Source organism: Tenrec ecaudatus, chromosome 1, assembly GCF_050624435.1.
Source record: "Tenrec ecaudatus isolate mTenEca1 chromosome 1, mTenEca1.hap1, whole genome shotgun sequence".
Taxonomy (NCBI): Eukaryota; Metazoa; Chordata; class Mammalia; order Afrosoricida; family Tenrecidae; genus Tenrec; species Tenrec ecaudatus.
Window position 1 is genome coordinate 143056820 of NC_134530.1, and position 23325 is coordinate 143080144.

Below are 23325 nucleotides of genomic sequence, written 5' to 3' on the forward strand. Positions count from 1 at the left end.
GGTGAGACCCCGTATGACCTTAGTTCAGACAGAGCATTGTAAAGTTGAGTATGGCGGATGTAGTTAGGTTAAAATTAACACCATACCATCTTCCTTTTAAAAAAATAATTTTGTTGGGGGTTCTTACAGCCCTTATAACATTCCATACATCAATTGTATCAAGCATATTTGTACATATGTTGCCATCATCATTTTCTAAGCATTTACTTTCTATTTGAGCCCTTGGTATCAGCTCCTCTTTTTTTCCTTCCCTCCCCCAACTCCTTGTGACCACTTGATACATTATAGATTATTGTTGCTTTCATATCTTATACCAACCGCTGTCTCCCTTCACCCATATTTGTGATTTCCCTTTTGAATCATTTTTAAGTTTTCTGTTTTTAATATTTTCTGCTTTCTTTTCTATCAAAGTTTCTGTTTTGTTTTGTCATTGTTGGTGGTGGGTTTGTGGGTGTGTGTCATATGACTTTTCTGTGTATGAAATCCAGGACAGATGAACCTATTGAGACAGTAATTGGATTAATAATTACTTAGGGCTCTGGCAGGGGAGGGTTAGGGAAAGTGGGGAGCTAACAACCATGAGTACAGAAAGAAAATGTTCTAAAATTGTGGTGATGATTGTACCATTCTTCTTATTTTGATTGAGCAAGTAAATGGTATGATACGTGAATTATATGTCACTCAAATTATTTTGTAATGAAATGAAAGAATCTTGAGGCAGGTGTTTGTATGCCTTATCTAAACCACGTCCACAATACTCAGAAAGCTGCCTAAAGAAATTTGCTTGCTGTCCAGTTGATTCCAAAGCCTGGCAATCGTGTGTCAGAGTAGCACCGCGCTCCACACAGTTCTCAGTGGGCGGAACCTTTTAGAAGTCCACTGCCAGGCCTTTCTTCTGAGGCACCTCTAGGTGAAGTCCAACCTTTGTTAGTGGCTGACTGCTTTATCGCGATATGCTAGGAAATTGCCTAGCACACAGCAATAAATACCCATTGGATGACTGAAAACATGGACACGAGCAGGACTTTCCTCTCAGGATGACGCATCACAAAGTACGAGGGGTTGTTGTTAGTACCATCGAGTTGCTCCCAACTCATCGTGAGCTTGTGCCCGGTGCCCGACAGGAGGAGGCACTGCCCGGCCCTGCGCCGTCCTCACAAGGGAGGTTCTGTCTGAGCCATCCTTGCAACCCCTGAGTCAGTTCACCTCCTTGAAGAGCTTCCTCTTTTCGGCCGACCCTCTCCTTGCCTCCATGATGTTCTTGTCCAGGGGCCTGTCTCTCCTCATACTGTGTCCAATGTCCTAGAGACAACGTCTCTCCCCCGGCTTGCCAGCAGCATTCTGGCCGTACTTCCCGCGAGACAGATGCGTTTTCTTCAGGCAGGCTGCAGTCTTTCGGTTGTCCTCACTCACATGCACTGTACCTCAGAGACATGAGTTTTTCTTCAGTCTTCCTGGGTCAATGTCTGACTTCCATATGAGGGGGTTGAAATTACCCTCGCGGGGCTCAGATGCACCTGAGTCTTCAAACTGACCCCCTGGCTCTTTTCAGGGCCACCCGTCACCACGTAGTAGAGTTCTCTTCATTTCTGAACAGCTGCTGTAAACGTGGGGCCCAATGAAGATGAGCCGCTGGCTCAGTGTGCGTGTGCGTGTGTGCGTGTGCGTGCGTGTGCGCGTGCGTGTGAATAACACGCTGTAGAACTTGCAAAGCACTGAGGCTGATGCAGCCCACGGTGGCTCGGGCTTGACGATACTGAACGCCACACAGCATGGACTCCGGGCTGGACATTCACAGACGTTCAGGATCCGGCACTCACAGGGAGACCCAGGGCCGTGGGAACACGGCACACAACGGAAAGGAGCCCCGGGGGGAGGAGGGGCAGTGGTGACACGTTGGGCTGCCGATGGCAACGTCAGCAGTTCAAATCCACCGGCCGCTCCTCCGGAGAAAGAAGAAACGCCTGCTCCCGTCCAGGAAGTCCCCTTAATGAGTGGACTGACAGTGGGTGCCGCCCCTTGGGTCCGGCACAGGCACTCCCGCATGCACAATCCTGGGCCGTGACGCCGGCCTGGGCAGGGTTTCCTTGCGTCGGACGTAAGGTGGCTGTTGGTCGGACCTGGCTCAATGGCACCCAACAACAAGAAGGAATTCCAGTCTCAGAAGCCCGCCGGGGGAATTCCACCCTGTCCTGGTCCGGCTTCGGGGAGTGGGCGTCCACTCGACGGCAGTGGAGGTGGGGGCTATCAAGGTTACACAAGCAACCGAGCGCACTGCCGCCAGGCAGTTGAGTGTTTCGAGGAGGCAAACACACTTCTTGGGAAGACAAACAGTTACATAATCTACGTCGTGTCCTTAGCGCTGACCAGAGACCTCATTGGCGTTTGGAGCCTCAGCCACAGTCTGCGCCTTTCTGAGCTGTGTGAGAATTAAGGAGTGAGTTGAAGGCAGTCAGCCAAGTGACTCAGAGCTTCCCAGAACGGCATGTTAGCCGGAATAGTCTTAGACTTGACACACGCGCACGCACATGCACGCACGCACACGCACACGAGTGGAGAGCGATGGGGGAGAGGGGTGACTGCTTTCAACCCTCAGCCTTGCAGAGGTAGACAATCGGAGGGAATTTTTCTTGAGAGGAGGGAAAATTAGAACTGGGCTCCTGGGAAGGTACAGACGGTGCTCTCTATCCTTTATTTGGAAGGGAGAGTACAAAACAATCAAGAAGTAAAAGGATTTCTTCCAGAGCCAATCCACGAAACTGTCAGTATTCATCCCAAAGAAATAGCTCTTTAACGGGTCATCAGTTTCCACAGCATTGTTACATCCCACAACAGAGGAGACTTCGCAAAAGGCCAACGCTTAAAATAGCTTTTAATTTAGATTTTAATTTCTGTTTCAGGCAATGTGATTCCTAGGACTTTGGATGTTTCCATGAAGTATGAAAACAGGTTCCATAAATCCATGAAGGCGGATCTGACAAAGGCACTCAAGCCATTTCTTTCCAGCCAAATTAGGCTTCAGGCTGCTAAATTACCTCATTTGAGGGCGGAGATGCGCATGACAAGTCATCCAGGATGATGGGAGAGCCCGCAGGAAGAGAGGGAGGTGAGGGATATTTGTGCTCATCCATTTTCTCTTTAACACCTTCAAGTAGCATCCCCAACTTGAAGATTTCCCCTTCCACTTTCCTGAGTAAGCAGAAACAAACACAAGCACAATCAAACACGACCCTATGCCCTGCTGCCTGCATTCTGACATAGTAAACACAGTGAACACGTTCATGCGTGTGCTTTCATCTCTATTATGAATGCCCTGCGTGGCATTCTGTTTATGGTTTGCCTCTGAAAGCCAGGGCTCCAATCCTCATTTTACTGTTCATTGGTTCTGTGACCGTGGATAAAGAACTTTCTTAATATTTCTGGGTCGAGCCCCCAGTGGGTAGTGGTTACGTGTTGGACTGCAATCGGCAGGGCTCCCAGTTTGAAACTACCTGCCACGCCGCAGGAGAACGACGAGACTTTCTACTCCCATCAAGAGTACAATTGCGGAAACTCACAGGGGCAGTTCTACCCTGTCCTGTAGGGCCGCTGAGGGTTGGCATCAATTCGATGGCAGTGAATTTGGTTTGGGTGTCTTAGCTACAGCTTAGAGATAACAGTCCCTTGCTTACCAATCTAATGAGCTCGAGATGCCTTCCAATTCTAAGGAAGCCTGGCGGTGTCACGGGCATGTGCTGGGACGCTGACTGCAAGGTCAGCAGCAGTTTGATTTGGGACTTTCTAATCGCATAAAGAGTTACCGTCTCAGAAACCCGCGGGGCACGTGGGCCCTGCCCTATAGCGTCACTATGATCTGTATCCACTTGACAGCAGCAGGCTTTTTTGTTTTTACAACTCTAACAGCTGTGATCATATAGGAAGTTTTATCTTAATACAAAATGAGAGCAAACATATTTTAATGAAAAAGAAGTCAATATTTTTAATAATTTAATAAGCTTGATCCAATCTATATTATTTTATGTGTATTAATTTAAATATGTTTACCCAAAGAACAGAATCTATTTTCTTTAATCCATTACATTTGCAAAAATGTACTTCATATTTTTAATGTACCTCATATTGATTCACAAAGAAAAGCTCAAAATAATCAAAAGTACTAAAACTCATACAGCTAACATTCTCTGATCACTAGAAAATAATAGCAAAAAGATTACAAAACAAGACAAAATGTATCTAATTGTGGTTAAAAAAATCACCCCCTAAAAATCTTTTGAGTTAAAAAAAAAATGAAGTGGAAATTAGAGATAATTTACAAGGAGACCATATTGAGAAAAAATATAAAAATCAAAGTCATGCAGCTAAAACAGTACTGAGGAAAAATTATAGTCTTAAAATGAATAACTAAGGAAAGATTCAAAAATTTTAAAACTAAGTATTCAAAACAGGAAGAGAGAAAAATATTGCAAAGTAAACATAAGAAAAAAGAGATTCATGAACGTAAGCATATATATATATATATAAAAAACTTCAAGAAATTTGATGGAAAAAATAAAGTGTTTTCTTTGAAAATACCTATAAGATAAACTCCTGGAAAAAGTCTGCTGAGAAGCAGGGCTGAGAAAGACAAAATGATGGGGGAAATGTTAAAAGGCAAAGCGTATCAGGGAAAGTTTTTAAATCAAAAAGGATTAAACAAGTTCATGTAAACAGTTTAATATCAAGATAAAATGGACAAGTTTCTGGGAAAATATGTTATAAAAATTCACTCAAAAGAATGGAAAGTCTGAGAAAAATAAAATACCCAGGTAAAAACAGAATCAATTAGCAAAAGTCTACCTTCAGGAAAGAACTAAGCCCAAGAGACATTTTTAATAAATTCTGACAGGACCTGAAAGAGCATGTGACTCCTGTGTTACTCCACTCTTCTGGAACAAAACGAAAAGAGAACGTTCCCTAGCTCGTCCTTGGTTCAATATTAGGGTATTTACTCAAATGATTTACTGAATAAAAAAGAAAGACAAATCTACCTGGCCTTCTAAGATGATGTCTAAAACCCATTTGATTAAAACTTTCTAAAATAGGCAAATAAATAAAGCTAGTAGATTCTGGAACGGAAGAAATCTTCCTCGATAAAGCTTATCTCCTTGGACCTACAGAAGTCACCACATTTAGAAGCATTTTCATCAACACGAAGACCAGGACAAGAGTGCTTGCTTTCACTAATATGATTCAGTATTGCCCTGGAAAGAACAGCAAATCCAATAAAGCAATAAACACCAGGAGGCTTCAATAATTCATGAAAATATTTCATGATATTTTTAATTCCATTTTCCCACAAACTTTTGGAAGCCTCTCATGTAAGTGATTTCTCCCAAATGCGTGGGAGGGGAAAAAAGGAGTGGAAATATTAGTTTCAGATGTTATGATTTTCATAACGAAAGTACCATGGGCTGCCAGCAGAACAAATAAATCTTTCCTGGAAGAAGCAGAGCCATGCTCCTTAGAAGAAAGGACAAGGAAACCTTGTGTCTCATACTTCGGAAAAGGACCTTAGTCACGTAGAGGGGCAGCAAGTGAGAGGAAGACCCTGGGCTAACGGACTGACGCCGTGGCTGCAACAGCGGGCTCACGCGTAACAGCTGGCATGGCATGGGGCAGGACCAGGCAGAGTTCATTTCGCTGTGCATGGGTCGCTATGAGTCTGAGCTGACGCAACAGTCCCGGGCATGGTTTTCAAACTTCAAACTAAAATGCTCCCAAACCTCACTGCCCTCCAGTCAGCTCTAACTCACAGGGGAACTTCCCCTGCCGGTTCCCAAGACTGTAATGCTCTACAGGACCAGACAGCCTCATCTTTCTCCCTCAGAGTGGCTGGTGGTTTCAAACAGCTCAGCTTGCAGGTACCACCCCCAGGGCATAACCACTAAGCCACAACTGAAAAGCCAACAAAACAGCCTAGGAGAGAGTGGCATAAAGTAGCCGCTGTACAAGCTAACTGTGTGATGTTAGTATTCCCGACGTACCACTTAAAGAAAACATTCACAAGTATCAGAAAACTATAACAAAGCGAGGAATGCTTAAATGTATAAAATCAACATAAAGAAAACACATTCCTGGCTGGGCATGTTCACTGCAAAGATTACAACTGCTTCTAACTTAATCTGTAAATTTAACACAACCCGAAATCAAGTTCTAATAGGATTTCATTCAGAAAACTTGGCAAACTGCTTAAGAAGATTGTTAGTAAGAGGAGTGCACAAGAATAGTCAAAAACCAAAAACGTTTTGGAAAGAAACACTTTAAAATATACACTAAGCAATAGCAATTACAAACTATGTGGTGGACATAGAAATCAGACCATAGATCAACAGCATAAAATAGGACCAGGCCCATGTACATGTGAAAAACGTGGTGTCTGACACAAGCGACCTCTTCACCCCATGGGTAAGGTAAGGGCTGTCCTATCCTTAAGCAGTGAGGCAAAGAAGATCTAGTAAGCATGAAAAACCAAAGTGATTTTAAAAATGGAATAAGATATAGGAAAATATGTTCAAAATCCAGCAGGCAGAAGCAGTGACCAGGAGAGACATTGAAGAGTGAAGCGTGGAGGGAGGCAGTCCAGGTATCAAGGTCACGGGAAGGGACGGCTCCCAGGGGGGACTGGTGAAGGGTGAGGGGGAGGGGTGGGTAAAAGCACCACAATTTAGAGATGGATAGAGGGCATTTCTGAGAGATTCGGGTTTGTTTGTTTGTTTGTTTTTCCTGTAAAGCAAGAGGCAAGATTATCTACTGAGAGCCTCAGGGAGAGAGGGTTGATAAAGGAAACCCCCACTTCTTGCCTCTTTGGCTTCTGGTGTCAGTGTGTGCGCGAATCCCATGCATGGTGATGGTTCTGCGAAGGCCATCCCAAATACCGAGGTGCCTGGAACCCAAGCAGGGCTTTCTGCACAGGACCTTTTAAAAGCGGCATGTTGCAGGAGAGCGGAGCAGCTGGCTTCCAACCTACCAGGGATTCCTCAAATACTGTGCAGGATTCTTACATCTAGAGAGCGGTCCACAAAAAACCTGTGGGCTCAGTGCCTGAAAAGTTCTTCGCATACCAAGCCGCCAGGGCTCCCAGCTGCACCAGGCCACCCCAGTGCAGTGGCCACCAGCCCCAAGCTGCCCCCGCTTCTGCTGTCCTGAGGTGGCTTTTGCTGCGTTTGGGAGGAGCTGGGGCCCTCCCTCGCCCCATGGAGAAAGCTTCTTCTGTATATGGCTTGTAATTGCAGTTGAATCTCTTGATTCACGCTGGTGCCAGGCACTGTGGTTATAAGGAGGCTATAAATAAAGCATTGCCTAACTTCGGTCTTAATGTGCAGAGAGGCCGTCTGTAAAATGTCTACCAAATGAGTGGGATGCCATGAAAAATAAATGCCTTGACTCTATAAAACTTTTAACAAATTGAAAAAGCACGTGGAGATCTTTTCCCCCGGTCCCCCTCAGGAGGCAGGGTGTGGAAACAATAATAAGCTTTGAGGGAAAGCCAATATTGAAACGCATCTTTGTTGTCTAAATGACTCCGTATTGAAATAATAGCAGACAGGCGTTCCATTCTTTTTGAAAAAAGAAGTAAAATTGTACCTCAGGGGAGGAGAGGTGGAGTGGCATAAAAGCACTTCAGGGTGCTAGTGCCAACATAAAAACCACGAAAATATCTTGGCATCAAGGATGAATGTGTTAGAAAGCTAGGCATAGAAAGAGCTGAACACACAAATATTAAACTTATTAAATGGACCCACAGCAGGAAATCATATGGAAGTAATCCTAGCCCGGAATCCATCTTAAAATGATCTGGCTTGGCAAGAGAAGCGCACACTGCTGTAACTGCCTCCTTTTAGGTGCCTGTGACCCCCAGCCTGCAATGTGAATGAACGCAGAACCTACTCTCAGTGAGTCAGCGCTGACCCGTTGCGACCTGCTGGGCCCCGTGGGTTTCCGAAGCTCTCATTCTTTGCAGGAGTCAGAAGTCGCCTCTTTCTCCAGGGATCCGCTGGTGGGTTCATTCTGCCGACTCTGCAGTGAGCTGTCCCGTGGAGCCTAGCCCACTGCCCCACAGGGCTCCTTGAACGACTTCACTCTAGGATCATTTAACTTTAAGATGTAATATTTTCCCTTTATCTTGGCCATCGAATCCATACCATACTTGTAGCAACCCTCTAGGACAGAGCAGAACTGCCCCTGTGAGTTTCCAAGACTGTAACTCTTTACAGGAGTATCAGAAAACCCCATCTTTCTTTCGAGTTCCCAACATGACCCAAGCTCATAGTAGAGTGATGGAAGAAGAGAAGAGGCCTGTCGGGCCACACCGGCCAGTTTGAGGAAAGAAGAGGAGAGAAGCAAGCAGAGAGTGGGTGGGCTTGGGAGGAGAGAGGGCCCTCGGGGTCTGCATCTGAGTTTCTCTAGGCTTTCCGTGGCTTCTCTGAGCTATAGTCAAGTATAATGACATCCAACAAATGCAAAATCTTGCCACATTTCTCCTTGTGACTCTTGCTCCTATTGGCTGCACCTCCACATCCAGAAGAGGACCCTACACATAACAGGTGTGTCATAAGTATTTGTTGACACTTTGTTCATGAGGGGTGGGGGTGTGGGGGGGGCAACACTTTTTGCGAACTCATGGCTATCCAAAAATTAAGCCAGAAGCCACCACCAGAATCGCACCTGAAGGAGGTCAGCTCTGAACGCTTCACCTCAAGCAACCTGTTTAAGCCTGACCTTTCTGGATCAAAGTCACCGACAGCTGGGGACTTGTGCTTGTAGCTTTGCTGCTGCCAAGTCAGATGCTTCTCCTTGGTGGCCAGAAACGCCTGCTCCAGCAGTTCCAGATGTCCTTGCAGTTTCTCCAGGACCTACAGCAATAGCACCACTGTCATCATCCGCAGGCCAGCCTGGGAGGGCCAGGGCTTGTCCCCAAATATACGGAGGGTATACCTTCCCGAAAGCAAACTCACCACCATCGAGTCCATTCTGATTCGTAGCGACCCCATAAGGCAGAGCAGAATTTTTCCCTTTGGGTCTCCAAGGCTGTACGTCCTTACGGGAGCAGAAAGCCTCATCCTTCTCCTCTGGAGTGGCTAGTGGGTTTCAACCGCTCACCTTGTGGTTAGTGGCCCAATGCATAACCCATTATGCAACCAGGGCTTCTGTATCCCTTACAGGACACCAATTGTTGTGTTTCTGAATCTGATATTTGAAAGCACACGACCTACAATCCAGCTCAACCGTCACAGCGTCTCATTGTGCAGACGGCAGAAGCACAGTTACTTCTGACCGTCTGCCTGGAACCCACTCAGAGGCCACTGAGCTTCCTTACTGGGACGTTGATTAGCTAACGTACTTGCAAGATGACTTTTCCCTTACCAAACACTTGCCCGTTCCTTATCCTACCTAATCCACACAGCAAAGTTGTAAGCGCTGGAAAGTAGATCTTATTCCCATTTCACAAAGGAGGCACTTGACCCTCTAGGAGGGATGCCTGAAGTCCCTCGAAATTCAAAACAGAAATGAAGTGAGAGGGCCTGGGCTCTTGGAGGGTGAACTGAGACGGGAAGAGGAGGAAGACCTAACCCACAACTGTGATGGGGTCTCCCAGACTTGACCAGGCACAGCCTCGTGCAGCCCCGGGCTCATCTCGAAGATGTACCGCATCATCAGCACTACTGTGTCTGGGGCGAGTGTGGGGTGTGAGGGAGACAAAATTTGTGTCAGGCATCATCCCTAAAAAATATCCTGGATTGGTTCAATGGAAGAAATGAGACCTAAATTGGGCTTGCATGCTGGTCAGGCGGTCCTGGAGCAGGCAGCACTCATGGTCATGGCAAGGAAGGGGTGACTCAGAGAGCAGTGGCCAACGGGAGCCCTGGGCATAGGACAGTAAGCCTACAAGGGGGTGACTCTAGTGCTCAAACTCAGGCTCCGTCACGTACTACGTGTCAGACTCTGGGCAACTTGAACTCCTCAAGATTCCATTTTCTTGACTGTAATCCCAAGATCATAAGAGCCTTCGCCACATATGGTTGTGAAAGTTTAGTGAACTGCGGTATGCGATGCACTTGGCGTGGCCCCAGAAGCAAAGGCACCCTTGACGGGAGTTAAGGTGATGGATTAATGAATAAAAATTCAAAACCATTCCGACTCTCGGGCACCCCAAAAATGCACGTGTGGTGGATGGATTCCACATGCCCCTGCAGACGCATCCTCCGTCTTTGTCTGTGCTCAGGAGGCTGACCCGTGACGGATGAATTGTATCAACAGGCTCTCTTGTCCTCACACAGGGGTCATTTCAGCCAATGGAAGGCTCGGGCAGGAGAGAGGGGTTTGGAGGATGAGAGAAGAGATCTTTCTTTCCAGGACTTCCCCTCTCTGTGTCATCCCGGATTGACTGGGTCCCTCTGTCCAAAGACCCTGGAGCTTGTCAGCTTCTCCTGCAGCCACAGCTACTCCCTTCAGGCCGCAGCACCCGCTCCTCCCCTGCCTAACGGTGAAGTCGAAGTCATTCCAACGGTTACCTCCGGGAGAGGCGTCTCCATCCCTGATGGGTCCTCTCTTGTAAATGATACTTTATTAAATTCTCCTCATTCAACTGAGTCCAAATGGCTCCTACCAGCCCCACGGCTGATCACGTAAGCATCAGATGCCTCGTTCAGGAGCTGGGAAGACTGCGCCTCCTTTGACTTCAAACGAGTTCAGAAAGGCTGGCACATCGGAGCAAACGTGTCATGCTGGCCGAGTCTGTGGTGAAAGTGAGTTCTCCAATGGAGACACAGACAAACATTTGGAACGTCCAGTGAGAAATTCGGACTAGACACTTAGGAAGTTGTAGCACGAAAGTGGCGGTTTGAAGCCCGGAGGGTGTTAGGTGCTCAAGGGAAAGAGAATGAGGAGGACAGAAAGGAGAGTGGCTGTGGATTAGAATTGAGGACCTTGGAACTTCCATTGTGTTGAACAGTTGCTAAGTGTACCTCATTTAATTCCTATGGAGAAGTCTTCCACAGGGTGACATGTTTCAACGGGACGGCCATCATACAACCAATAAGCAGAACCAGAGCATAAACTCACGGGCATGCTCCACAATCCAAATGCTTTCTGCTGTGCTGGGTGAATCAAGCTGGCAGGTTTCAGTCTCAGCCCTGTCTTCCAAGCCTGGACCAAATAAGCCTGGAATTCTAAGACCACTGCCAGGAGTCACCTTGACTCTGTTCTTAGCTCCAACCAGAATCCCACTGACCCTCCAACACCAGGAAGAAGCTTCCCACTGACGGCCTCTGACGACCAGTGCCTGAACCAGTTGTCTCTGCTTTGTCCACCATTTTTAGTCCTATGTTCATCCCGTTCTTGAAACCCGACTTACTTGTGATCTTCTTAAGTTTTCATTCCTTCATCCCTTAACTCCTGTCACCTGCCTTCCCCGCCCCCACCACTTCACTGAAACCGGCCACCTGAGGTTTCTCACGACCTCTTCGCTGTCAATTCCAGAGCACATCTTGTCTTCTCTACTTGCACGAGCATTTAATAGTGTGACCAACTCTCCCTTCTTAAAGACCCCTTTTTAAAGACGTGTGGTGTAGTGGTTTCTCATTTGGCTGTGATCTGAATGGTCTGGAGTTCAAAACCACCAGCTGCTTCTTGGGATCAAGACGGGGCTTTCTACCCCAGTAAACAGTTGCCATCTCAGAAACTCACAGGGGCAGCTCTACCCTGTCCTACAGGGTCACTATGAATCGGCTTCCACTTGATAGCAGGGAGGGAGGGGCTCCACAGCTGTGCCTCCTCAGGACCACCAGGCCTCGCCAGTCGCTTCTCTGGGCTCCTCCCTCTTCTTTCAGAGCCGCCTGGTGTCTGTTTCCCATGACTCCATCCTTGGCCCTCTTCGCTGCTCTCCAGGTCATATCCAGTTACTCTCAGCCACCCCATCGTTTCCACCCACAACAATATCCAGATCTACATTTCTGGTCCAAACGATCCTTTGAGGTCCAGATCCACCCTTCGAAGAGCCCACTGGATGTCTCCACTTGTATTACAATAACAACAATGATGACGACAAAATGCTTTGCTGGCAGGACAACTCTAATTCACGGGCAGCCCAGGGTGTTACAGAGTAGGCCTGATGCATAAGGTTTTCTTGACTGTGATCTTTATGGAGGCAGCTCACCAGGCCTTTCTTCTGTGGCACTTCTGGGTGGGTTTGAACCACGAACCTTTTAGGTTAGTCGTTGACCCAAACTGTTGGCATCATCATGGACTTCTACATGTCTTCCAGGGAGCTCAAACTCGATATGTCCCACACTGAACTTGCTATCTTGCCTCCTGCCTTCCTCCCACACCCATTCTGAGCAGCCCCTCCACTTTTAGTTCTGACTTTAGTTGCCCAACCCAGAAATCCAAGTCTCCTCCCTTCGTTCATTCATCCCTTTCAATCTTCCACCACTTCCTCAAACCCTTAGCTTTGTCTCTCCATTCTCACTGTCAGCTTTGTGATGTGGATGATGTGTCCTGATGGATCTCTGTGTCTACGGTCTTGGCCCATACTGCTTGCCATTTCCCAACATTAATTTCTTCAATGCTGCCCACATGGAAGAAGCACAGCAGCCTGTGTGATAATGAGGTATTGATAGGATCAGCTATCAGGTATCAAAAAACAAAAAAAAATCACATCATTGTGAATGAGGGGGAGTGTAGAGTGGAGACCCAAAGCCCATTTGGACATCCCCTTACAGGGTACAGTATAGCACCGATAAAACATACAACTTTTCTCTAGCTCTTTAATGCTTTCTCCCCCACGCCCCACCACCACTATCATGACCCCAATTCTACCTTACAAATATGGCTAGACAAGAGTATGTACCCTGGTACACATCAGAGCTGGCAATACAGGGAATCCAGGACAGATAAAGCCCTCAGGACCAATAATGAGAGTAGAGATACCAAGAAGGCAAGGGTAAGGTAGGGAAGAAAGGACAAACAGGTCACAATGATCTACATATAACCCCCTCCCTGGGGGATGGACAACAGAAAAATAGGTGAAGGGAGACATTGGATAGTGTAAGACATGAAAAAATAATAATTTATAAATTACCCAGGGTTTGTGAGGGAAGGAGGGTGGAGAAGGGAGGGGAAAAAATGAGGAGCTGATACCAAGGACTCAAGTAGAAAGGAAATGTTTTGAGAATGATGATGGCAACAAAGGTACAAATATGCTTGACACAATGGATGGATGGATGGATGGATGGATGGATGGATGGATGGATTGTGATAAGAGTTTCATGAGCCCCCAATAAAATGATTTAAAAAAAATTTCCTCAAAGCCCCTATCACTCAAAATCCAAACTCCTTAGCATGACTTACAGTAGTCCTGATGGTGTAATGGTTACCTGTGCTGCTAACTGCAATGCCAGCGGTTCAAAACCACCAGCCGTTCCAAGGAAGAAAGAGAGGCTTTCCACTCCCGTAAAGAATTACAGTCGGAAATTCACAAGGGTGGTTCTGCCTTGTCCAGCGGAGTCGCTATGAGTCGGCATCAATTCAACAATAATGCGTTTCTTTTTGTTTCTTCAGTTCCGCGTGCCTCAAAGGTCTTTCATGAAGGGGTCTTTGCTAGCTCTCTGGTATGTACCCTTGTACTGTGCCACACGTACCCTGAGCCCCATCGGTGACTGAGTGACAGTCTGATGGGGCTCCTCACACCAGCAGCACTGTCATGCTCTTCTGCCACTGTACCTGTTGTTTCCCTTTCCTATGACACCCCTTTATCCTCGATTCTGCCTATACTTGTCTCCTTCCCAATCCATTCTGTCTAAGAGACTCCAAGACACGTGAGAGCGTCTTTATACATATAAATCCCTAGTGCCTGGCAGGGGACCTGGGGTATAGGATTGCTATTACATGCCAACAAGCTGATTCCCAATCATGTGATTCCAAGTCCCGGGATAGTACACCTTGAAAACCCGATGGAGCACAGCACCAGGGAGACGCTGTAAACATGGGTGGCCATGCTGGGACCGAGGAAGTGCCTGGCACCTGCCGAATGGTCAAAGGAGTTATTTAGTTAATATGATGGGTGGATGGATAAGAAACGGTGTCTTTGAGCACTTAGGTCCCCTTAATTTTTCTCGAAACTGCCTGGTTTCTGAAGCACAGCCTACTCTAAATCTTGCTTACATCCAGATCAGAACTTCTGATTGCTTGCCTTGTTGCTGACCCAATGGCTCAAACCACATCTTCAGCACATTTCTGATTCTCATCATCTCAGCTTTCTGCCTCATTGCTCTGGTCCAGCCCCGCTTCCTATAGGCCTGGCACTGATGATTCAGGCTGTTAGGGGGACCACACAGATCAGTGATTCTGCTAACTGCAGAAGCCAGCAAGAATGTCAAGGTGGAAAGATCTCGCATAGCTTCAGGGAGTTGATAAGTAGTTTAAATTGTTGGATGCAAAACTGATTATCCACAATGTAAAATCCTCATCTCATTCACAATTTAAGACTTGGTTTCTTAAAAACCTAGCTTCAAGATCTATTTAGAAGTTTTTTAAGTTACCTATTTTATTACTGAATACCGGCAATTTTTATGACCTCATGTCCACCAGGTTGCCTTTTATAATGGCTCATAATTTCTTTCCTTAAATCTACCATGTTCTTAGATGTATTACTAGGTGACAGTGGGGAGTAACGGCCAGAGTGATAGTTCCCTTGATGAGGTAAGAGGGCCAACTAAATACAGAAACAGAACACTAAACTCTTTTAGGGCCTGTAACACACAGATAGTTATACTTTGGAAAGGCATTTCTGAGCAGTACATTCCTACCCCTCTTCATGTAGAGAAAATGCGGAGTTGTAGTCATTAGAAGACTCTTACTGGTGTGTTGGGTTATGGGCTGTAACCGCAAAGTCAACAGTTCAAAACCACTGGCTGCTCCACGGGAGAAAGAGGAGGCCTGTTCCCATAAAAATGTACAGCCTCAGAAACCGTATGGGCCAGTTCTACTCTGTCCTGTAGGGTTGTTATGAGTCAGGAAGCAACTCAATGGCAATCAGTGAGATAAAGTCCTTTGTATTTACCCCTATCAAATTTCCTAATAACAAAAAAAAAAGTTAAGTGGATAAAATTTATTACCGGTCTCCTGTTTGATGAATAGGAAGAATCCTGTGCGATTCGTTTAGAGAAATCGTGAACCTACAGTGAAAAGAAAGGAAAAGAGTCAGTCCTCACTGGGCACTTGAACTTGTCTACATTTATCGTTTATCAGGAGTGTGAAGAGCATTACTTTACTAAAGCCCATCTGTAGATGATTGCATGTCCCCCCACAGAGGGGTTACAAGGAAGGGATGATTCAACCAGGGTGCAGTACAGCACCGAGGAAACACACATCAATCCTCTAGTTCCTGCGTGCTTCCTCCCCACCCCATCTCCAAATTCCCAGGACTCAGTTCTACCTTACAAATCTGGCTAGACTGGAGTGCACACATTGGCACAGATAAGATCACTGGACACATGGAATTTAGGACAGGTAACCCCTTAGGGACAGTAGTGGGAGTAGTGATATCATGAGGGTAGGGGCATGGTGATGACTGGGGTCAGGGCCCCACCCAGGGACAAATAGCAGAAAGGTGGGTGAAGGGAGACAACAGACAGTATAAGACATGAAATAACAATACTAATATATAATTCACGAGGGCGGGAGGGTGAGGAAGGGAAGGGTAAAAAAAGAGGCGGTAATGCCAAGGGCTCAAGTAGAAAACATGTACAAATGTGCTTAAAACTAGGGAATGATGGATTGTTACAAGGTTTGTAAGAGCCCCCCCCCCCCAATAAAATGATTAATCCTTTAAAAATCATTTTATTGGGGCCTCATACAATTCTTATCACAATCCCTCCATCCATCCATTGTGTCAAGCACATTTGTACATTTGTTGCCATCATCATTCTCAAAACATCTGCTTTCTACTTGAGCCCTTGGCATCCATTGAGTTTTTTAAAAAGAGCATTACTTTGGCCTCCAGTTGCTCCGTCTCTTCTCTTAACTTCTGACACATCTGTTTCCCTTTTGATAGCTTTTGAAATATGTAGGAGCTGGAGGATGAGCCTTCCTGAGAGGTTGAGGACAATTTACAGAGAGCTGTCTCCGACTCCGCTCCTGTATAAGAAAGAACAAGTTGATCCAGACGTCGGTCAACTTCTCATTGTGCGATGACACCAAACCGGTCCGTGGCAATCACTGCCATTGTTTGTTTGTTTGTTTCAGCCCATAATCCCTCCACCAAGTTAAAAACAATAGTACCTGTGAGGTGGTCTTGGTGGGTAGGTGCTGTAGGCGCCACCTGTACGATTAAGGATAAGAAAACATTACTGTTGACCAGCAGAGCCGCTGCCCAGAAGGACCAGACCAGTTCCAGGCATCACAGAGGCAGCCAGCGGTTGTAGTCAAGAGGCAGGACACTGGTGTCCAGGTTGAATTCCAGGTCTGATACTTATCTTTTGGGTGACTCGGGTCAATTGCTTAATCACTGGAAGCCTCGGGTTTGTTAGCAGCAACATCAAGAGAGTCATAGAACCTGTCTCGCAGGGCTGCTGTGAGGGTTATATGCTCAATATGTATCAGAGGATCTGGCATATGGTAAGCATCCAACCCATGCCAACCGTCTTACTGTTGCATCTAACGGGAGGGTGTGCAACGCTCCAACATTTGTCCCGAGAGTCAGCCACTAGCTCCATGAGGACACAGACCGTTGTTGGTCTGGTCACAGCTCTGTCACCGGTGCTCTCCGTGGCACCAAACACATAGTAACCACCCTCTAGAAATGACAGGAAACGGTGCCCATTAATTTCCAAGATGTGCATAATGATCACTGTTGACACCAGACTTGATCCTTTCCTGCTTGATACAGGATGGCTGGACCACCCCCAACCCCACTGTCATTGGATCAACCCCAACGCATCGCCACCCGAAAGGATGAGTAGAACTGCCCCTTAGAATTTCTGAGACTAAATCTTCACGGGAGCAGCTTTATAGTTCTCCCACAGAGCAGCTGGTGGATCTGCACTGCCAACACTGCTGCTAGCGGCCCTGTGCTCGACACAGCACCTCCCTCCGGTGTTCACTGCCAACTACACGGGGCTTTGTCATTCCAGGGGAATCACCTGGAGGGCTTTATCATTGTCCCCATCACATAAAGCCCCCAATCCCAAATACCCTAGGGACCAAGAGCTATATGATTAGCAGTCATTAGGAATATCTAAGTCATATTGTAGATGCAAAACCTATAGAGCTCTGTTTGCCAATCTGGCATCTGCCCTCAGATCCCCGCTGCCACAGGGAAACAAGCCCCCCTGTTCCCCGGCACCACAGGCCCTGAGAAGGCTGTAAGGTGGGAACCTCCCTCGCCAGCAAAATGAGGTGCCCCAAGGGCTCTCAATGTCAAGGGAACATAGCACTCTCCAGGACCTAGTGGGGCTGCCAGCCCAGGAGCAGGGTTCTCTGTCCCAGAAGGAAGCAGCTGCATGAAGGATGGAAGAGCATAAAAATAAGCCCCCCAGCCCCCCGCCCTGGAGGTGCCGGTAAGGAAAATGCTTACTTTGATCAATGATATGAATTTGCCTCATGAGAGACCAGAAAAAAAACAAGATCATGTTGGGGAGATGGGTGTGTGTGTGTGTGTGTGTGTGTGTGTGTGTGTGTGTGTGTGTGTGTGTGTAGATAAGTTAAGAGGGACATGGCATCGTTCCAGCAGTAACAACATTTTGCACCGAATGATTACCAATATAAGAACTTGAAGTTTGGTAATTAAGATCTTAATTCAAGTTATCAGTAAGGGTGTAAATATGTAAGACTCCGGGTCAACCCTCGGAGGGTAAAAGTTGGGCAATGGAGAGAAGGGTTAAGGTGCTGCTCTCCTGAGTGTTCCAGTCACTCTGGATTGGCAGGCCCCTGGAGCCCTGGAGACGTAGAGGTTACCCATAGGCCTGTTAACAACAAGGTCGGCAGTTCAAAACCTGTGGGAACAAATGGGTTTTCTACTCCCATAAAGAGCTATAGTCTCAGAAACTCTCAGTGGCAGTCCTGCCCTGACCTCTAGGGTCTCTAGGAGTGGGTGTCACTGAAAGGCAGTGAGTTTGTTTTGTTTGGGTTTGGTTTGGTTTGGTTTGGTTTGGTCCAGTTAGCAGAAACAGGTATCCCATCTCCAAATGGTTGGCACAAAGCATCCTGAGATAAACATTCTGACCGAAGTAAAAGAGAGGGTGGCTTGGGGAGGCTGAGAAGTCCCATGGCACAAGGAGCAACTGACGAAGGCCATGAATATCAGCAGGCCCTGAGTCAGTAGAGATGGGACAGTTCATGCAAAGGCAGGTACTCAAAATCTTCAGGAACTGAGAAGTTCAGAGACGCCAGGGAACAGGATGAGAGGCCTGGCAGAAAGGAGCTGCAAATGGAGGCTAAGCTGCCGCGCTCCTGTCTGTTTTGACTCACGGCAATCCCACGTGTGTCAGAGTACACCTGTGCTCCACAGGAGTCGTCATGGCTGATTTTTTAAAGTAGAGCATCAGACTTCTCTTCTGAGCATGGAATGAAACCTCCAACTCTTCAGTTAGCTGCCAAGCATGCAGAGCATTTGAATGACATTGGAGAGAGGAGGAGATGGAGATGGAGAGTTAGAGAGAGACAGAGAATTTGGATTTTGTTATCTTAGGTATTATTGTTAGTCCTGCCCTTGATTTTTCCAACAAGGGCATCCACCAATATTCTGAGAGGCCCTTTACACAGGGTGACCCAGAACGAGAACCCAGTTCAGTGCCCCCTCCTGAAACCCACATGGAGAGAGATGAACTATTTTCTCTTACCTGTATTTGTTGTGAAGGCTCAATAATTTCCTTTTTCCCCTCTTGATGTTGTTTTTCTGCACATTTTGAGCTAGGCATAGTTTCTAAAAGATCTTGCACAAAAGATGGTTTATCTTTCAAGGTCAGAGAAGATATGGTTTGCTTAGATACTGTAAGTGGCTTGTTAATTATGTCCTTTTTAGGGATTTTCACTCTGGGAGCAACTTTAGAGAAATCAGGAAGCCGATAATGAACTTGACCTTGGCCATACTTGAACCCGTTCCCACAACTTGCAGTCTGTTGTTTCTGGAGTGTTAGCCCTCGGACAGTTTTTTGATTGGCATTTGAACTCTCTGTTGTCGCTGGAGACTTTGAATTCCCTTGAATGCTGCTACGTCCAGCAACCACGGGCTCTTTGAAGTCAATGACTGGAGAATGCCTGGCCTTCTCATGGTCTTCACCATCCCCTTTGGGATTAAGTTGGTCATCAAGTTCTGGGGTTTGTTCATTGGACCAAGAATTCTTAACATAGCACAAAATGACATTTTTAATAATAGCTTCTTCAAAATTATCAGCATTGGTGATCTCTGGGAAAGTTTCACAATCAATGCCTTGCCCTTTTAAGAAGTCCTCTTTGGAAAGATGATTGAGTAAAATTTCAGAAATGTTCGACTTCGAAGTTTTCTCCTTTCTGGGTGGAATATGAAGAATTATGGTGCATTGTTTCTCTCCGTGGTCTCTTGTGTTGGCAGCATTTTCAGTCATTTTATCCGGAAGCATGGGCCTATCTGCATTTCTATGAGTCTTTTGTTGGATAACTTTTCCCTGAGGGTCTACTGTGAAAATAATTTGATCGGAGACATCGAGAACGTCATTTTTCGAGGGAAAAGTGTAACCATTGCGTATCTTGGTTGAGGGGATGGCCCCATCACTAGGCCCATCCTCCTGCTGTGTGTCGATCTTGTCATCTGAAAAGTCAGTTTCATCCATGTATGTGCAGGCTTATCTCTCTTGTCCTCTGACGAGCAGGATGGATGTTCTTAATTGTCACGAGAGATCTTCTACTTCTCATTGGTCATCTTCATTGCGCGTCCTCGCCTGGGGGGAATGAGAAGAGCCTTGTGGTTAAGTGTCAAAGACTGCGCTTAACCTGGCATCTATGGCAGACGAAACAAATGACTCTCACATAGAGCAGTTCAGTTACGAACATGAGAGCAAAGTCAACCGAGCGCCAAGCAGCGTGCTAACACCACTAAGGGTGTAAAAGCGAGGAGTCAAGAAGGAAGAGACCATTTCATAAAGTCTTACTTTTTTAATTTCTGAAATTCTGAGGGAGACTTTGCTTAATGATCTAAAATTTTGCATAGTATCCATCTCGCTTAGGAAGTACTTGTTTGGAATTTGTTCTCTCAAAATAGGGTGCGGGGCAAATCAAGGAGCCCTGGTGGCACAACAGTTAAGCACTTGGCTTCTAACCCAAAGGCTGGTTTGAAACCCCTCCCCCAACCCACCCCCTACTGCAAGCCTCTATGGGACGAAGACTTGATGATGGGCTCCCATGAAGATGACAGCCTATGGCCTTGCTCCAAGTCTCGGCTGAGTCAACAGCACGCAACGACAATAACAATCCTCAAAATAGAAGTTTGGGATCCAAGTAGAGGGTTGATTTTTTATTTATTTTTTTAGTATGGTGCCGGTGACATATCTACAAATGACTAAGTTGGGTAGCCTGGAAAGCTGACTGGGCTGAAATACAGACTCCCATCTTCTCTGCCCTGGTGCTTTTTAGTCTGTGCCTCCAGACAGTCAGCTCCTCTTGCTCTGGCTTCCCCTTGGATGCCAAGAAGGGCCCACAAAGGCTGATGGCAACATAGCCAGGAAACACGAGGGTCTTTTGAACACCTGGAGGCAAATCTGCAGCCAAGCCTCCCTCCTCTACTTGTGTAGCTCTCCCAGCCAGATGCACATTGCAGGACACAGCAGCAAATCTTGAGAATTTTTTTTCAGGAAATGGTTCGAGCACAACTAGCCACTATCAAATTGCACCTGTCTGTGTTCATGAAATTGAAGCTGGGACGACACCCCTTTACATAGCTTCTGCTTGAGGGGCGCTTTCAGAACAGCTCTCTTAGTAGTGGTAATATGGATTGTCTCAGGCTTAAGGTACAGTGACCAGAGACCTGGGAGCATCGTGGGCTATTCAGTGGGCTGCTGACAGCAAAGTCGGCTGTGACTCCATGGAGGAAAGAGGAGGCTTTCCACTTCTGTAAAGATGTAGTGTATTGGAAACCCACAAGAACAGTTGTTCTGTTCTGTCCCATCAGGTTGCTGTGAGTCAGAATGGACTCAATGGCAGTGAGTTTGTGTTTTGGTGCACAATGGCTAAGCTCGTGATGGCTAACTGAAGGGTTGGTGATTCCAACCCACGCAGTGGCTGCCTGGGAGAAAGATCTGGTAAACTGCTCCTGTAACATTGCTGTTGCTGTTAGGTGCCATCCAGTTGACTCCAACCCCTAGCAGCCTTCTGCATAACAGAATGAAAGGCTGCCTGGTCCGAGCCATCCTCACAATGGTTCCTGTTCTTGAGCCCATGGTTGCAGCCAGGGTGTCAATCCATCTCCTTGTGGCACTCCCTATTTTTCACAGTGAGGGAGGGGAAGGCCCTGTGTTAGTCCAAGTTGACCGGAGAAACAAATCCAGAGACCATGTGTGTGTAAGAGAGAATTTTATATCAAGAAGTAATTATACACCAATAAAACAGCCCAGATCAAGTCCATAAATTTGATACTAGCCTATGAATCTGATATTAGCCCATGAGCTCCCCTTCAGACTCACACAGCCCATACAAAGATGCTGAATGCAGGAAGATCACAGGCCAGTGGGTGGAAAGTCTGGTGGGTCCAATGGCAGTGGTCGCATCTCCAGGTCTCCGGCTGCCATCAGCGTGGCTCCCTGTGGCTTGTCAACAGGAATATGTAGCAGAGGAAGAAGTAGTTCCTGCCTCCAGGGAGGAAGAAGTAGTTCCCAGAATCTTCTTGAGAAGGCCAAACCTACAAGGAGGGATCCATCAGGCTGGGGCCTGATTGACAGGCTAGACTCCACCCCTTTATTCTTTTATCAAGTTGGCATGAAACTGTTTAACTACCACAGCCCTCAAGGAGATGGAGTGACACCCTGGCTGTAACAGTGGGGTCCAGACTAGGAACAATTGTGAGGATGGCAATGTTTCCTTCTTTTGTGCACAGGATCGCTAGGGGTTGGAACTTGGGTAGGACTTGATGACATCTCACAACCTAACCACCTCCACTTTACCAAACATGATGCCCTTCCCCAGGCACTGGTGTCTGCTGACAATATTTTCAAAAGATGTAAGACCAAGTCTCACCATTTTTGTCTCAAAGGAGCACTTAGGTTGTCCTTCTTCCAAACCAGATAGGTTTGTCCTCTTGGCAGTCCATGGGACTTTCAACATTCTTCTCCGGCACCACGATTCAAGTGCATCAATTCTTCTTCGGTCTTCCTTCTTCAATGTACAACTTTCACATGCATGGGTGGCGATGGAAAAGACGATGGCTTGGGTCAGCCACGCCTTAGTCCTCAAAGTAACATCCTTGCTTTTCAAGACTCTGAAGAGGTCTTGTGCAGCAGATTTACCTAATGCAATGCACCTTTTGATCTCGTGACTGCTGCTTCCATGAGCATTGCCTTCTAGAGCCAAGACAGACAGAATGCTTGGCAAGGCCAACCTTTCCTCCACTTACCATGAGGTTACCTATGGGTCCAGTTGTGAAGGTTTGGGTCTTCTTTACATTATGGTTTAATCCACACTGAAGGCAGCAATCCTTCATCTTCATCAGCAAGTGCCACAAGCCCTCCTCACTGTCAGCAAGCAGGGCCAGGTCATCTGCATACCGCAGGTTGTTAATAAGCCTTCGTCCAACCCTGATGCCACATTCTTCTTCATGCAGGCCAGATTCTCTGATGATTTGCTCAGCTTGAATAAGTGTGGTGAGAGGATACAACATGCCAGCCCAGAAGACCCTGTGGGGCAGTTCTCCTCTGTCACAGGGTCTCCACGAGTCAGAACCATCTCACCAGCACCCAACAACCAGGCTTTGACAAAACCTGAGAACCCCACGGTGCTGTTGTTTACAAGCCCAGGGCAACCGCAGGTTGACCCTGTCTGAGGAAACTCCACTCTCCTGCCCACCGTGCCACACAGGGGCCAACCTGATCTCCGAGGTCCTCGCCACAGCTACAGTCTTCTTTTCTTAATAGTTTTATTAGCATGTATGTTACCTATCACATCATTTAATAGTTCAATTATGCTAATGAGAGTCATGTAATTATCACCACAATCAATTTCAGAACATTTTCTTCTATCTTATACTCATTGTTAGCTCCCCTGTCATTCACCTAGGTAATTATTAATCCAGTTACTATCTATAGATTTACCAATCCATAGTGAATG

At 46.6% G+C, this 23325-nt stretch overlaps 1 protein-coding gene across 1 annotated transcript in view; it reads right to left on the reverse strand.

Annotated features, from left to right (window-relative positions):
• AKNAD1 (AKNA domain containing 1) overlaps window positions 1-19844 on the reverse strand; it is a 47560-nt gene extending 27716 nt beyond the window's left edge. Inside the window, exons 1-6 of the mRNA XM_075540279.1 lie at window positions 18876-19844; window positions 16318-16357; window positions 16028-16173; window positions 15153-15212; window positions 8758-8891; window positions 3036-3189 (exon numbers count right to left, since the gene is read on the reverse strand). Of these exons, the coding sequence (XP_075396394.1) occupies window positions 3036-3189; window positions 8758-8891; window positions 15153-15212; window positions 16028-16173; window positions 16318-16357; window positions 18876-19844 (1503 nt within the window). The remainder of the gene's footprint in view (window positions 1-3035; window positions 3190-8757; window positions 8892-15152; window positions 15213-16027; window positions 16174-16317; window positions 16358-18875) is intronic.
• Between the last annotated feature and the right edge of the window lie 3481 nt (window positions 19845-23325).